Raw genomic sequence first — 17586 nt, 5'->3', positions numbered from 1 at the left:
CACTGTGGTAGGGGTTGTAGGTGGATGAATCTGACAGCTGGTGGAGTCCTTCTGCCAGGTAATCCTTCTGGTGGAGCCTTTGTGAGCAGGTTTATAAGGCCAGGATCAGTTTTTAGGTGGTGCATTGTGGTTTTTTCGGTGTTGAATTGCGGTTTTTTTTCTGTGGATGTAAGATTTGTTTTCATATTGAGGGATTTTGGGAGTGATGGTGAGACAAGGTTTGAGGTTAAGAAATTCTGGAAAGTTAACAGGGTGTGATTTGGGGACAGTAGGGGTAGATCACGGTTGGATGGAGGGGAGAACTGAGTCAGGAAGGGTTCAATATTTGTCATTGGTTGAGTTTGATTAGTAGGGTTCATGGCAAAAAAGTGTTCCCACTGTATGGATTGGGAGGAGGAGAGAATCTCTTTAACAAATCCAGCATGATTCAATTTGAGAGTGGGACAAAAAGTGAGGCCTTTGGAAAGGACTGATACTTCTGCAGGGCTAAGGCTTTTGGAGGAAAGATTCATGACTATGTTTTGGGTCTGTTTAGGTTCTAGATTCCGTATGAAGTTTGGAGGGATTTTTTGAGGGTGGACTAAATATAGTAGGTCTGCAAGACAGGGATTGTCTGCTATGAGGGGATGTGGGGGAGGTTTAGTTGTCGTAGAGGTGGTTGACAATGGTAGTCCAAGGCAGGAGTAGGAAGTGAACAGAGTGAAGAGTTTTTTGAGGTTGCATTGCGCATGTTGTTCTAGTTCCTGGAGGGCAAGAGTTTCATTGTATATGGGATCCAGGAATTTGGGATTGCATAACAGGAGAATTTTTCAGATGGAAAGGAAGTGTTGCAAGGAGGTTTGGGCCTGCTTGATATGGTTTTGCAGGGCTATGTTGGTGAGGGCCAAGATCGACAGAATCTGAACAGCTGGAAGTCATTGTGGAAGAAAGGGTGGCAGCCGGATATGGGTAAATGATGGTAAGGCTATTTGGAGGCATTCAATGAGCCAAGCAACAACTCAGGAATAGTACGTGAGACTGGTTTTGGCTAGGGATAAGGAAGTTTTTCTGTATTGAAGCAGATGGAAGGAGCAATGATCCATGGTGATGGAAAAAAACACGCAAAAATACTTAAATAATGTAGAAATATCCCCAAACAATTTCGCAAAAATACACCCAAACACGTGGGAAAAAATCACAAGAAGAATGAAACTGATGAAGTAAGGGAAAACGAGATGAAATCTGAGGAATAGCCGATAGTGAAAGCCAAAAACCAACTAAAATTTTCGTGAAGACACAGTGAGATCAAAGAAAAAATAAATATAAAGATTGTAGTGTTGGTTTCAGGTCTGTCTGATGGATAAGTGTGAAGAAGGGAGATGAGATGAGGAGACATTATTACATGCAAACTGGAATGGAGAGGAGAAGGAGTGGACAGTGGTAAGGGATTAGTAGGATGAGATAAAAGTTCATGTGGTACAGGAAGGTGGTATTCCACCTATACAATATCTTCTTCCATCCCAACACAACACCTGCTCCTCATGGCTCATATCCCTGTAATAGACGTAGGTACAAGACCTGTCCCATACATCTTGCCACCACCACCTACTCCAGTTGGGTCACAAGCATCACATATCCCATCAAAGGCAGGGCTATCTGTGAAACCAGACGTGATCTACAAGATGAGCGGCAATGACTGTGCTGCATTCTATGTGGGCATGAAAATCATCAGGCTTTCTGTCTGCATGAATAAACATCAACAAAGCTGAGCATTCTGCCCAATATGATGCTTTTCACTTCAATGACTACTTCACAGCAAGAGCTGTCCCATACATTGAGCCACCACCACCTACTCCAGTCTGTTCGCAAGCATCACCTATCCCATCAAAGGGAGGGCTACCTATGAAACCAGATGTGATCTACAAGCTGAGCTGCAACCTCTGTGCTGCTCCCTATGTGGGCATGACAATCAATAAGCTGTCTGTCCGTATGAATGACCACCAACAAACTGTGGCCAAGAAACAACTGAGCACACTTGCCAACATGACGTTCCTCATTTCAGTGACTGCTTTGTAGCATGTGCTATCTGGACCCTTCCCACCAACACCAGCTTTTCTGAATTGTTCAGCAGATCCTACATTCCTGTAACCCTCCTGGCTTCCACCTTCATCAGTCACTGTCCTTATCCACCTAGCCACTTCACTGTTCCCATTCCAGCACTACAGCACCCTCTATTCCACCAGCGCGCCCACAGTCTTTTTACTTCTCTTCTTTTGCAATACATCCTCCCCTTCCCTCTGTCTAACCTCCTGACTTCATCTAGCTGCCTTATTCTCTTTCCACCTTGTCCCTGTATGCTCCCACAAGCAGCACTTTGCCACCCCTCACCCCTACCCTGCTATCCCTCCCCCTTGCCGCTCCAGCCCCATCCGTATGTGCGCCGCCTGACCACCTCTCCCATCATCCACTGCTGCTTGCACTCTGACCTCAACAACCAGAGACTCTGATTATGTGTGTGTGAGCTGCATTTGCTTGAGCATGTGTGCGTATGTTGTCTATTGTCAATGAAGGTCTTGTTGGCCAAAAGTTCACTTTCTGACAATGTTTTTGTTGTGCCTATCTGCAACTCAGCATCTCTGCTATATGGTGAGTAGCAACTATTCTTTTCATTGTATTGTTGAGTGTGTTACAATGCATACTGAATGAAATGATTAATTTCATATGTTCATCAGTATCACATATGCATACCATACATAAGTTCATATTGTAAAGTGTACTCAGGATATGGACTGACTGCTTCCTTAATGGACTTTTGTCTAACCCACCTCCCCAACCCCAGATACATATGAAGTGGTTGTCATTACATACAACACATTTGTTGCTGGCACAGAAACATTTCCTATTTCAATTCTCACGTTAATATTTTGCCTCTTTACCCATTTCACTTGGTCCCTATCGTATTTCTCCTTTGCAGGACTGTTGTTTTTCTCTTCCACATTTTTATTGAAACTTACACATATAAAGCCTTATTACTTTCTGTGTATCACCACTTTCTTTTTTACTGACATCCTTGAGTGACATTGGATTGAGGCAAATTCACTCTTTTACTGACAGCTCTCTTCTGACTTCTCATTTCTTACAGTTCTCTTCAAATAAGAAAAGCTATTATGATAGCTAAGATTCAGTATTTTAATGTCTCTTGATCATCTCATGGCTTTCAATTATGACAAACATTAACTTTTATCTATTTTTACTATTGTTAATGATTTTGTATTACCAATAAGGCTATTCACCATGTAGCAGAGACACTGAGCTGTAGACAGGCACATTGAAAAAGAGTGAATACTAAAAATATTTCAGCTTTCGGATAAAGACCTTATTCATACAGAAGAATTTGTGTGTGCATGGCCACTGCACTGAGCACTAAATATTGACTCCAACTGCATCTGACCTGAGTAGCAATCTAGCTGGGGTGGGTTGTGGGAGTAAGGAAAAGTTATGGGGTGATGAAGGAGTGGGAATGCTATTTCTTCTTGTGGGAGTGTGCAGAGATGTGGTGGGGACAGGATAGGGCTGTTAGGTGCAGCATGGGGTGGCTGTGCTTGTGGTAGGAAGGGGGTGAGATGAATTGTTATGAGATACCATTGTCAGGGGTAGACTAGATGATAGTGAAAGGATGTATGTGACAGGTCTTCCATCTAGGTTTATTGCTGGGAGATGATTCATGAGGCAAAGGGTTGTGAGCAAGGGTGGAGAAGGTATGGCCAAAGATTTGTATAGGTTGGATAGACTGTGGAATACCATGGTGGGAGGGGTAGGGAAGATAATGGAGAGAATATTCTCATCTCAGCGTACGATGAGAGATATCCTGCCTCTACCACATCCCTGCACACTCCCACAGGAAGAAGTAGTGTTTTCCCCTTCTGTCCCTGCATCTCCCCACCCCACACCTCTTCCTTACACCCACTACATTGCAGCTCGTATCAGTCATAGGCACAGTCAAGCCTTAGTGACCAGTGACAGTGGCCATGTGTATGAGTCATTCTTGTGTGAATGTGTAAGAGTTCCTACTTCTCAAGAAGTGCTTTGTCCAGAATCTGAAATATTTCCAGCATTCTTCTTCAGTGTGTTCCTCTGTGACTCAACACTTCCTCTTTGTGCTAAGCATCAACGTGTTCTTTGCATATCATTGTTATTCCATCCTGGTCTCTCTCTTGATTGATTATGATGTTTTCTAACTTAGAAACAACAGCTTGGTATCTTAATTTTATGGTAGCTTTTTAAAAATTAAACATTAAGACACATGGATAACCATTCCAGTAACTTTATTTGGGTATAATAATAAAGAATAAAAACATTGCATATTTCATTCCAGGGAAGCTCACTTTCAGTGTCGAGATCCTCTTTACAGAAGGGCAATTTGTTATTTCTGAAAGTGATGAAATAGTTGTGTCTGGTCACATATTTGTCTGTCAGGAACCAGACAAGGAATTTATCACCCTGAATAAAGCTTCTCAGTTTGGTCAACAAAGTGCTGTACCATTACTAAAGAGTAAGGAAGTGTACTTGGATTTGCACTTACAAGGATATCAGTACACAGGAGTGTTTAAAGGAATATTGGAATTAGATGGTATGAAAACTAATGCAAAATATTTAATGCTTTTTTGTCATATAACAGGTCATAATAAATTTCTTCAATTATGTACATACAAACGTTCTGACAAGATGTATTTTTTCACTCTTTATTTCATGTGTGCAATAATTTTTCTCCCTTTTAGTGTAAATAATAGTGGATATTTGGTGAATAACTGAACAATTTACATTTTTTGCAGACAGTGGAGCCAAAGTTTGTTTCACCAAGAACTGGGTTGCTCTAATGGACACTGTCCTGCAGGTAGCCTTAATGAAGAGTGCTTGGAGATATTTCTCACATGTCTGTGTCCCAACAAAACTTCGGAAGGTGGTTATTAATCCAGAGAAAATTTGTCAGGCAGGTTGGTATTCAAAATGGTATTAAAATTTAGTCTCTTTTCTATTGTTTTTCTTCTTTTTTTGTGTAGCTTTCATTTATTTTGTCCAGATGACATTTGTAGCAGTTAGAATGAAAGCTATTCAAATAAGGATTATTCAAAAAGTATCTGACTTTTAATGACAAAATCAGTCTGTATTCTGACACTATTCACCTTCAAAGTAGTCCCCTTCAGCTTCTGCACACCCATCCCAACACAATTAATGGAGAACAATGAGCAGGTTCTTTATTGCAGTGAATGTGGCAACTGCCCACTGCCCACAAGTCTGGCCATTTGCATCTCACTGCTTCACGGAGGTGATGCAGAACCCCTTCATGGCGCTCCTTAATGTTAATACCATCTGGAGTGTACTCATCATGGTCCAAGCCTCTGGAGTCAATAAGACTGTCAGCATTACTGTTACACTGCTGCAGACCTGCCTTGCTTTTTTGGGTCTTATGGATGGTAGATGCTACCATTGCAATGACTTCAACTTTGTTTCTGGCTTGTACCCATAAACCCCAGACTCATCTCCAGTGATCTCTGTGTTAAGAAAGTTATGACTACTGTTCATATTATCCAGCATGTCCTGTGAAACCTCTGAAAGAAGTTCTTTCTGCTCAGTTGTTAGCAACTCTGGCATAGATAATGCTGACATCCTCATGAGGTCCATAAATTCTGTTAAAATGGAATTAATGGATCCAGTACTAATTTTAATCATGTCTGCAGGTTCTCTTATCTTGATTCATCTACCCTGCATCACCAGTGTCCTTACGTGATCAATAACAACCTCATATGTGGATGTTGAGGGCCTAACTGAACGTGCTTAACTTTTCACTGATTAGCAGCCATATTTGAAGCAGTTTTACCACTTGTTTATCTGTGTGGTATCCATTGTTTCATCCCCAAACACTTGTTGAATATTGCAGATTGTTTCAAATTGAGAATCACCGAGCTTAAAACAAAATTTGATGCAATAATGTTTTCCACTTTTCAGTCATTTTGCCCACAGTACAAAATCTGGTGACTACCAGTTACACATGTTCACTTGTCAATGGCTAGCCAGTGATTGGTTGTTTCCACAGTTATGAAAAAATCAGACATGTCCACTATGTATGCCTACAAACATAGAAAGACACCATGATACCATTGTTGCTTTCATCAATAAAAAATAAGATCAAATACTTTTTGAACGGCGTTTTCTTGCAAGGAAACACTGGAAATAATCTTTCTGGCAGGTGGAATTGGCTCTGATTGTTTTGGTTCAGGATCACTGGCTTTTACTCACCGATTTGATTGCAACTTCTTTTCCAATGTTAAGTAATTGATCCTCATACCATCCACAATAACAAGTCCACTTACCAAATCAGTTGAATTATTTTGAAATGTTGCCTTCACATTGCTGAGGAAATTGTTTTTATGACTGACTCTTTCTCAGAGTTTTCTCATAGTAAATTCTCCATGTAAAACATACAATGTTTTTTTGTTTTTGTTTTGATAAACCAATGGCATGAGCTATTTGATACATTTCAAATCACTTAGCACAATACCATCACAGCACACGGGTATGAGAATGTGATTTCAGACATTAGAACTGCAATGATCAGGAGGGAACTCCAGGACAGTAGAGCAGTGGCTTTACACCCAGTTCATCTGTCATAACCTCTTCTGCCTAAATGATCATTTGGAATATTTGGTATGAGATGTTCCTCTTCCTTCCACTTCTCTGTTGGGTCCTAGGGCATTGGGGAAAAAAAACAACAGAAAGGGATGTATAGAGAGATAGGGCATTCTGGAACACAATTCTTCAGGGTTATCCATTGAGACCTATTTGGCTTAGGAGGCTGTGCAAGTAGCTACACTACTGGCATAGCTTCACAAGAACATGCAGACCTCTCCACCAGCAAGGACAGTGCTACAATGAGGAAGAGGACCATAGCTATAGGAACATGGAATGTCCGTATTCTTCTGGACTTAAGTAACAGACCAGAAAGAAGAGCAGCTCTCATCATCCTTGAGATAGTTGGATTAGATATAGACATTGCTGCCTAAAGCGAAACAAGACTATCAGGTGAAGGAGACATTAGCAAGGTCAGCTCAGGGTACACCATCTTCTGGAAAGGAAAGGATGCAGGAGAACCATGGTCCTCGGTGTAGGATTTGCAGCAAATAGTGAAACAATATTGATTACTGTCTGTTGCTATCAGTGAAAGAATTATGATTCTTCTAATTCCTCTTGCTGGAGATTGTTTTGTCACCCTAATCTCTGTCTATGCTCCCACTTTAGACAGTAAAGAGGATACAAAAAATCAGTTCTACAAGCAACTGTGCAGAATTATCGTCAAGATACCTACTAAAGATAAACTTGTGTTACTTGGTAACATCAATTGTAGAGTAGGAAGAGAGAGTCGTTTTTGGGGAAACAGCAGGGGTAATCAAGATGATGGAAACTGCAGTGCAAGTGGGCTGCCATTTCTTGGTCTTCACATGAGCATGAACTTTTTATTACCAACTTGCATTTCTGCTTAGCTAATCAGTATAAAACAGACTATGTGGATGCATCCACAGTCCAAACACTGGCATTTCATTGACTATGTCATCACTCAGCAGTGTGGCAAAAAAATGTCTTGATCACAGAAACAGCTCAAGACAGTGATGACTGCAGGACTGATCACCAACTGCTGGTTAGCCATCTGAAAGGATTCCTGTCCATCATAAACCATGATCCTACATCTCAAAACCTTCCACGAGAAAATTCTACATACACACCCTGCAGAAATGAAAAAGTTTTGTTCTCTCTTGCAAGACATGCTTTTGGATTGACTTAGCAGTACAACAGTTAACTCAAAAAATACTGAACAGGGCAGGCCACTTTAAAAACATCTTCAGAAAGACTGCAGAGGATCTCATTAGTTCTGATGCAAAGAAGAGAAATGACTCATTTGATGACGACAATGAGGGGATTAAGAATCTCATAAATGTCAAATGGGATGCTTACCTGTCTCTTGCTCAAGATCCATCCTCCATGGAAAAGAAAAGATGGCTTTAAGGACTCAAGCAGAAATGTTTGGCTAAAATAAGAACAATCAAGAATGACTGGAATCAAGAGAAAACCAAGGAACTCCCAAACTTCAAAGTCTCTTAGATTCCAGGGACTTGCAGAATTTTTACACTTGAATAAGAGAAATATGTGGATCACTTCATTCTTCATCAGGAACTCTGAAACCTGCCACAAGTATGAGCATTCTCACTGTAAGTCAGGACATCTTGTTTCACTGGAAACAGCATTTCATCTCACTCTTGGAAAATTGTTCTGCCTCTGACACTTTCTCATACATGTTCCACAACAGCCAACACAAACTTGGGTGGAGTTTCACTGACATTTAATGGATTCAGCAAGGCTCTAGATAGTATCAAACTGAGAAACAAGACCTGACAACATCCCCATGGAGATCATTCAAAGTAGTGCCTTGTCTCCAAAAGCCAGACTCTTCTCCCAGTCTCTTTTAATGCGAGAAACCCATAAGGTACCAGCGGACTTAAAGAACTCCAAAATTTTCAATATTTTTTAAAAAGTGACTGTAGCGTATGTGGCAATTACTGGGGCATACTCTTGCTCTCTGTGATTCATTAAATTTTTGGTACAGTTCTGTTGAATGACCTCCAGACTGTTTCTGAGACTGTACTTTCTTAATCACAGTGCTGCTGATTTTGCCCCTCCAGATGAACTATTGATATAATCCTCTGTGCATGACAACTGCAGGAGATGTGCAAGGAATAACATGAGCCTTTACTGAATTGATGCAAAAAAAAAAAGAAAGAAAAAATGGTGACATCAAGAAGTAGTCATGCGACATAAACAAAACTGAAAGTTGATGTCTATTCAAATTTCGCACCAGTCGCATACGATCGATTTTAGTCAAAAATACCTAACACCTCACAGAATTTGAATGAGTTTGTGTAATAGGGTTATGCGAAGCTGGATGTTCCATCTGTGATACAGCAGGAAGACCTGGCAGAAATGTAGCCACTGTACATGGTTGCTGGCAGCAGTGGTCTTATATGGTTGTAAGAAGACCAGACTGCAGATGATCACATGCCACTACAAAAAGAGAAGACCATCGTGTTCCACTTATGGCTCTGTCACATTGTACTGCATCTGCAGCAGCAATTTGAGCAGCAGCTGACACCACAGTGACAGAAAAAAAACTGTTACAAATTTGTTATTTCAAGGACAGCTCTGAGTCAGATGACCTGTAGCGTGCGTTCCACTGAACCCAAACTGCCACCGTTTGTGACTTCAGTGGTGTCAAATGAGAGCTCATTGCAGGGTGCAGGTCTGTTGTGTTTTCTGATGAAATCTGGTTCAGCCTCTGTGCCAGTGTCAGTTGTGTGTTGGTTAGTAGGAGGCCAGTTGAGGACCTGCAGCCAACATGTCTGCATGCTAGTCACATTGGACCTACACCTGGGGTGCGATTTCATATAACAGCAGGAGCACTGTTGTGGTTATCCCATGCACTCTGACCACAAATTTGTATGCCAGTCGAGTGATTTGACCTGTTGTGGTGCCATTCATGAACAGCATTCCAGGTCATATTCTTAATGATGCAGCTATCACAGTATTCAGACAAGAACCTTCTGTGTACAGTGTATCATGGACTTTTTGAACCATACTTACAGTATGGAGTGACTGTGTGGGGAAACTCAAACAAACAAGAGACAAAACGAGTATTCACATTACAAAAAAAAAAAAAAAAAAAAAAAGCAATTAGGACCATTTTAAGAAGAAAGACCTCTGAAACATGCAGAAACTGTTTCAAGAATTTAGGTATCGTAACTTTTTCATCATTGTATATATACAAAACAATAATGTACATCACAAAAGGTAGTGAGGACTGGATTACAAATGCTAGTGTACACACCCACAATACAAGAAAGAAGAATGAAGTACGGAGCATACCCCACCGACTGTCAATGCTAGAAAAAGGACCCCAGTACTCTGGTATCAGACTACTAAGAAGTCTGCCCAAAAACCTGCAAGATAGTGTACTTGACAATGACTTTCCAAAGAAACTTAAAGACTATCTCATTCAAAAAGAGTTTTACAGTGTTGCAGAATACTTATGCCATTAAATTTGTATATATTGTTACTCATTATCAGTGATGTAAAAATGTAAGCTAAAGGTGTAGAAAAATAAGTGATAAAGAATGTTAATACTTTGACATGTCCTATATTAGATGTACATTTACTGTACATAATGTAATCTTACAGGATCAAATAAAATTCAATTCAATTCAATTCAATTCAGGTGGTGTTTTCTGACAGGGTAACACTCACCCACTTGCAGCTGTTGTAACTCAACATACTCTAATGTGTGTTGCTTTGGACTGTTTAATCACCAAATTTGCCTCCAATCAAACACATATGAGCTCTCATCAGATGACAACTCCAATATCATCCACAAACAGCATTAGCTATGCCTGTATTGACTGACAAAGTGCAGCAGGTGTGGAACTCCCTCCCATAAAATGACATCCAGCACCTGTAAAACACAATGCATGCATGTTTGCATGCTCATATTCAACATTCTGCCATTTACATTGGTTGTTAATGTACCAGCATTTCACATTTGCAATGGCTTATCACACGCTTACATTAACCTGTGATCTTGAAATATTAGTCACTTAAATATGTTATCTAGACAAATGTGTTCCCAACATTCCACTACTGTACATTAATTATTTTGTGATATTGCATTTCTTCTGTCAATGTATTTGTGTTCTATGACCTAAAAAGACCTTTGATACTGTGCACAGAAAAGTTATGTGTTAGGCCTTAAAACATTTGGGTTACACTTTCTTATGTCTTCCTTTGCATGCTGTTGGGTTTTTAGTGGATACAGGAGCAAGGAACAGATGATGTTCATGCACAGAGAATTCAGATATTAATTTATTGTATATGTAACATCGAATAGGAAAATAATACATAACTTCATTGCTGTATTTGTTGTGTCAGTTGTTAACAGTAGATTTGAATCTAGAAATGTATATAGATAACAAAAGATTTATAAGTCTATCACTCTTCAACACAATTTCTATTCAGAAGATGTTGAGCCCTGGCCACAGTAAAAGTCTGTAAATGTTACTCAACTGGCAAACACACAAAATGGCTCAGTGTATGAGTGTTTGAACTTAAGAACACCTACTGCTGGAGCTCTGGAGAGGGGATGCTTGCATCTCATTGGCAGTGGCTTAATCATTTGTAGCAGTGCTCTCATGCCACAGTAATGGCTGTAGGAAATGTGGCACCATAACTAGTTGCACACGTATTTGAAAGTGTGGCAGACCAAGAGTGGCCGATACCCACCCTTAACACTATTCAATTCATTCAAGCTTCCCATGTCTGGGCAACTGCTATACCAAAATGAAACATGTGACATATTTCTTATTACAAATGGTCTCAAACAAGGATGTATCCTCACGCCAATGTTTTTGCTCTGCACATAGTAGCTGTGTTTAATAAGACATCATCTGGAAGCAGTCACACTAGTGGACTTAAATACAGCTATGAGGGAGGGCTATTTAATCAATCCAGACTGTGTTCTAAAAGATGTATGTGTCTCACCCAGGCAGTTGCACTGCAGGATGCTTCACTAGCTCACACACCTGCAGAACTGCAACTGTGTGTAAAGTGCTGCAGTACTGCATGTAAATGGTTTGACCTGTTATCAACATCCATAAATGAGGTTACTTGCTCCTGGAACTGCCTTTTGGATTTCAATATCTGTAGTTCCTGTACACGTTTCTAACAAGTAAATCACTTCCTCTTTCTAGGAAGTACATTATCAGCTAAATGTTCATCAGAAAACAACATGGAGAACAGAATTAATGCCACACATTTTGCTTTTGGATGTCTCCTACGTCGGGTCATCCTAGCAAACACACAAAATGGCTCAGTGCATGAGTGTTTGAACTTAAGAATACCTACTGCTGGAGCTCTGGAGAGGGGATGCTTGCATCTCTTTGGTTTAATCATTTGTAGCAGTGCTCTCATGCCACAGTGATGGCTGTAGGAAATGTGGCACCATAACTGGTGGCACGTGTATTTGAAAGTGTGGCAGACCAAGAGTCGCTGATACCCACCCTTAACACTGTTCAATTGACTCTATGCACCAGACTGATGGTGTTTCAAGCAGGTGTTGCTCCTACCCTGCTCTGTGGTTGCAAAACCTGAGTGTTGTATGACTGTGATTTTAAGAAACCAGAATGCTGCAATCAACAGAAGCTTATAGACATTATGAATATCAAATGAGGTAATTTCATTTCAAACATTACTATTCTTGAGAAGGCAAAGATGTAAACTTTAGAAGCCACCATTACTGGTCACCAACACACATTGGACATGTCCAGTGGATAAGAAACAACAGACTTAGTCATTAAATTTTGTATAGTGAAGGGAGCAAAGGTAGAAGTCCGTGTGGTACTCCTCTGAAGCACTATAAGGTCCAATTCAAAAGTAATCTAAAGAGCCTAAACATTGACCTGTGTAATTGGTGCAATGCAGCAGATGGTTGTAATCGCTGGTGCGCAACTAGCTCAGCTGCTGTTTTATGCTTTGAGCACTAACATCAGAGGCAGGAAAATGAAAAACATCAGAGATGCACCCTCCACTGTCTACTATATGTAATCTATGTGGCCCTATTTTTCATGCCAGAATTGATCTGCCCCTGAACTGCCATGCAATAGTGGAGATGCTGCAGAAAAATGAAAACTTGGGTATGGGCATCAGCTGGTGATGACCACCACAAAGTGGTGTCTAAATTTCCCAGGCATTATTTTATAAATACAACATTATTTATGACACTGTGATACTAAACAAGCCAGTCTGTGCAAGTGGTCATCTCATCATTCATAAACTGCTCCACTGAGTACTAGCACTTTTCTACCAGGAAATCATGAAGATTTATCTTCAGTGAACCTATGTACATGCTCAGTACATCTCTACCCTTGAGTTTTAGGTACGTTTTCATTCTCATGTGTTGGAGGTCCTGTTGGTAGAGTTTTAAGAGGTATTTTGAAAGAATGAAATTTTCTTTTGCTTGTATTTGAAATGGTTTTCTTCACCTAGCTCAGGATTTCTGTGTAGTAAGATGGTAATCACAAATGTGTACAATCCAGAGACTGGTGATATTTTTAGGTTATTGAATAATGGACTGGTGATATTTTTAGGTTATTGAATAATGGACAAAAGGATGTTCTTGGAGGAGCAGCACACATTTTTCTGAGAATTCTTTTTTGAAGTAACAGACATCATAACATGTGGCTTGAAATCCCCCCCTCCCCCCCCGCCAAAAAAAAAAAAAAAAAAAAAAAAATTAAACCGTCGTAATTATGTGGATTCAAAGTAACTGTGGTATGCCACTTTCCTGCTGTTTATATTTGTTACCCAAAATAGTACTTATGTTGCAATAGCAGGGCTGTTTATTTTGCTGCTAAATAATCTATGTATGATTGCCAGCATGAATTTTTGTTCAAGTTTAGTCCCAAGAATTTGATGGACTGAGCTTTTTCCATAACTTGATTTTTATGTATGATACTAGTGTAACTGATTTTTGACTATTTGGTTTTAAGTTGTGTAATGAAACATTAAGTTTAAGACCATTTTGTTGAAACTATGTATCTTGGTTGTTTAGTGTGTTTATGGTGTCATCCAAAATTTTTCTCACATTCTGTTTTTCAATAAGTACTGAGTTATCATTGCCAAGCAAGACTGGTTGGACTCTGACATTGAGCAGTAAATCATTATTATAAATGAGAAACAAGATTAGCCCTAAGATTGAATCTTGAGGGAATCCTTGTGAAATTGTATTCCACTAAGAATCATAATTCATGTTATTAAATTTTATGATTTTCCTTTGCTTCTTGTTTGTCAGATAATACGTAAGCCACTACAGAGCACTTTGTCTGATGGTGTATCTGTCTCATTTGTGAAGTAGCATGGACTGTCACTGAATCGAAAGCTTTTGTAAGGTCACAGAAGACACATGCCACTTTATTGATTTGTTCCAGTGATGAGCTGATTTTTTTTTCAATCAATTCATTAATTGCATTCAGGTGCTTTTCCATTTTGGGAATCCACATTTGTTTTTGAGAATAACATAATTTTTTGTGATAAAATTTGTTATCTGGACTGTAGCTATTTTATCAAATACTTTGGATAAAACTGGGAAGATAGAGACAGGAGTATAAGTTTGCTAATCCTTTTTTGATCATTTTTTGTGTAGTATTTTTATCTCTGTATACTTAAGTACATCAGGGAAGTTGGCTTTTTCAAATGACAGATCGATTCTTTAAGGCAAAGGGTGAACTATTTTATCACACAAAAATACACTTTCTTTGGTGGGTGTGTGATTCCTTACTAAATGTCACAACGGCTCACTATTCCCATCCAGGCCAAAGAAATTCACACTGTTTTGATAAGTAATCATATCTCTGTTGGAGTTTGATATATTTATGAGAAATTTATCAAAGCATTGAGATATTTGAATATAACCTACAATAATATTGGTATTTCATTTTATTTTTTAAATTTCTTGATAGTTAACTATTGTACCTAATTTGTATTTAATAACAGACCATACTACCTTAGACTTATTCATATGTCCTAAAATAAACTCATCATTTGACATTCTTTTGGCAGTTTTAACAACACTTTTAAATATAACTTCTTACTGTCTCATGTATTAAGTCAGAGTTTTAATTGTGTTTCAGAACATTATGTAGTTCTCATTTTCTCACACTAGATTTTTTTTGAGCCTGGAGTAAATCAGTTTAGTTTACTTTTGACTTTGTGGTGCAAGATCCTAGGTGAGAATGATTCATTGATTACCTCTAGAAATGTTCTTAAAAATTGCTGTCTGTCTTGTCATGGAATATGTTCAAGTTATTTTTACAAAAGTTTATTTTCATATAACCGTTCTTAGCATTTGGTTTCTTTATTCCTGGCAGCTGAATAAACAACACAGAATTGTCAAAAATTCCTAAATCCAAACAGATCTTATTTTCACTTTGAACATCTAATTTGATAATACATTGCTTATAACAGAATAATAGAAGGAAACATTCCACGTAGGAAAAATATACCTAAAAACAAAGATGATGTGACTTACCAAATGAAAGTGCTGGCAGGTCGACAGACACACAAACGAACACAAACATACACACAAAATTCAAGCATTCGCAACAAACTGTTGCCTCATCAGGAAAGAGGGAAGGAGAGGGAAAGATGAAAGAATGTGGGTTTTAAGGGAGAGGGTAAGGAGTCATTCCAGTCCCGGGAGCGGAAAGACTTACCTTAGGGGGAAAAAAGGACGGGTATACACTCGCACACACACACACATATCCATCCACACATATACAGACACAAGCATATGTCTGCTTGTGTCTGTATATGTGTGGATGGATATGTGTGTGTGTGCGAGTGTATACCCATCCTTTTTTCCCCCTAAGGTAAGTCTTTCCGCTCCCGGGACTGGAATGACTCCTTACCCTCTCCCTTAAAACCCACATCCTTTCATCTTTCCCTCTCCTTCCCTCTTTCCTGATGAGGCAACAGTTTGTTGTGAATGCTTGAATTTTGTGTGTATGTTTGTGTTCGTTTGTGTGTCTGTCGACCTGCCAGCACTTTCATTTGGTAAGTCACATCATCTTTGTTTTTTGATAATACATTGTCTATACAAGTAGCTGAATGGGCATTTTCTCTAGTGACTTGACAAAAATGTTCTGAGTTAAGTCAAAAAACTGTTTTGAGCTATTGCCACGACAAAAAAATCTAAATGTTGGGTAACGAGGGTCTCCCATATGGGAGACCGTTCGCCGAGTTCAAGTCTTTCAATTTGATGCCACTGAGCAGAGAAAATCTCCAACACAGCTGGGAATTGAACCATTATTTTATGGTGACCACTCAGCTACCAGGGACGGACATTGTCATGACTCATCACATTCACACTTAGTTCAGCTGCTATAATAATATGTTTCTTCCTTTCTTTCTTAAGTTTATTTTAAAGATGAGTTTGGATGAGAAAGTTTTAGTTATTGTACTTCCTGGAAATCTATAATAATTATGAATACCTATGTTCATATATTAACTAAAACAGTCAGTTTTTGAAAATATAATATATTTGATGGATAAAAAAAAAAATACGCACCAAGTGATGACAGCAAGAGAAAACGCATGTAAATGTTAAAGAAATGTGCAAGCCTTTGGAGCCAGTGGCTCCTTCTTCTGGCAGGAGCATTGAAGGGAAAGAAAGAAGGATGAAAGAAAGGACTGGTGAGGTTTAGGAAATGGGGAGAGTTTGGAAAAGTCACATAGTACCACAGGTCAAGGAAAATTTACCAGGTGTGATGAGAGGGAAAGACTCATTCTACAGAAGAATGTATTAATCAGCTACTTTGACAAGGCTATGACTTCCTAAAATTATGCCCTATACTGAGGTCCAACCCACAACACCTAAAACAGCTTTTTGTGCTGCCTCTCCACAAACTCTGCAGTATTCTTGTCAGACACTATGCATCCATTTCCCTGCCCTGTGGCTCTTACTCCTGTGATTATCCCAGATGCAAGACTTGTCATATGCACCCTTCTACCACCACCTCGCCCTGTGGCTCTTACTCCTGTGATTGTCCCAGCTGCAAGACTTGTCAAATGCACCCTTCTACCACCACCTGTACCAGCCCTGTAACTGGCATAACATCGAAGGAAGATTCACCTATGAAACAACATATGTCATGTGCCAACAGTTATATAAATATTGCTCGGCTTTTTACTTTGGGATGTTCATAGATTGCAACATCTTTAATTGCATGACAAGTAGCAGTGTTTATTGTAAAGCTGCTTGATAGTAAGTCATGTGTTATTAATGGGACTCTGGTGTTTGCAGACGGAGGTAAATATTTCCTTTGAAGAATACCATTCTAATCATACAAATATTAAGCTACCTTTAGCAGATAAACAGTAGTTACTTAGCATAATGGAGGTGACAGCTTCTTCTTCTTCTTCTTCTTCTTCTTTTTAAGAAAAGTAACAGCTTTCTTTGTAATTTGTGTGCTTAAATTTAGGTGTGATAAACATAACACTACTGAGCAGTATAATGACAGTTTATTGTTAATGCAGTATACACATTAAATTTCTCTGATTTCCTTGTGTTTTGTTAAATCATACCTTGACTTGTTTAAATGATTGCATCCTATTTTCAGCTGTCAGTTTTACATTAATTGTTGTACTCTAGTAAAATTTTGGTTTTTGGCCATTTTCAAGTACCCTCATTTAAAAAAAAGATATTAAGAGTTTACAAATATAACAGGTGCACTCAAAAGAACATTGGCTGTAGATGCATCATATAAGGTGTAATGTACCATCACTGATGTTCAACAAATATTATGTTTTCAAATGTACAGTAAGTCCTTATTAATCTTAGCATAATTTATCATTTAGTTTGTCACTGCATTTCATTTCAGTTGATTTTTTATGCACTAAATTATTATCAGTGCTTTTTATCAGAATATTTGGAAATGGCTAAAGGTAGAAATTGTACAA

The 17586-nt window shown here is 39.0% G+C and overlaps 1 protein-coding gene across 1 annotated transcript in view; it reads left to right on the top strand.

Annotated features, from left to right (window-relative positions):
* The window catches only part of LOC126175576 (fatty acid synthase-like), a 218957-nt gene that overhangs the window by 27281 nt on the left and 174090 nt on the right, over window positions 1-17586 (top strand). Inside the window, exons 5-6 of the mRNA XM_049922434.1 lie at window positions 4355-4609; window positions 4812-4973. Of these exons, the coding sequence (XP_049778391.1) occupies window positions 4355-4609; window positions 4812-4973 (417 nt within the window). The remainder of the gene's footprint in view (window positions 1-4354; window positions 4610-4811; window positions 4974-17586) is intronic.

This window comes from Schistocerca cancellata, chromosome 3 (genome assembly GCF_023864275.1).
Source record: "Schistocerca cancellata isolate TAMUIC-IGC-003103 chromosome 3, iqSchCanc2.1, whole genome shotgun sequence".
In the NCBI taxonomy this organism is placed as follows: Eukaryota; Metazoa; Arthropoda; class Insecta; order Orthoptera; family Acrididae; genus Schistocerca; species Schistocerca cancellata.
This window is presented reverse-complemented; position numbering and strand designations above follow the sequence as displayed.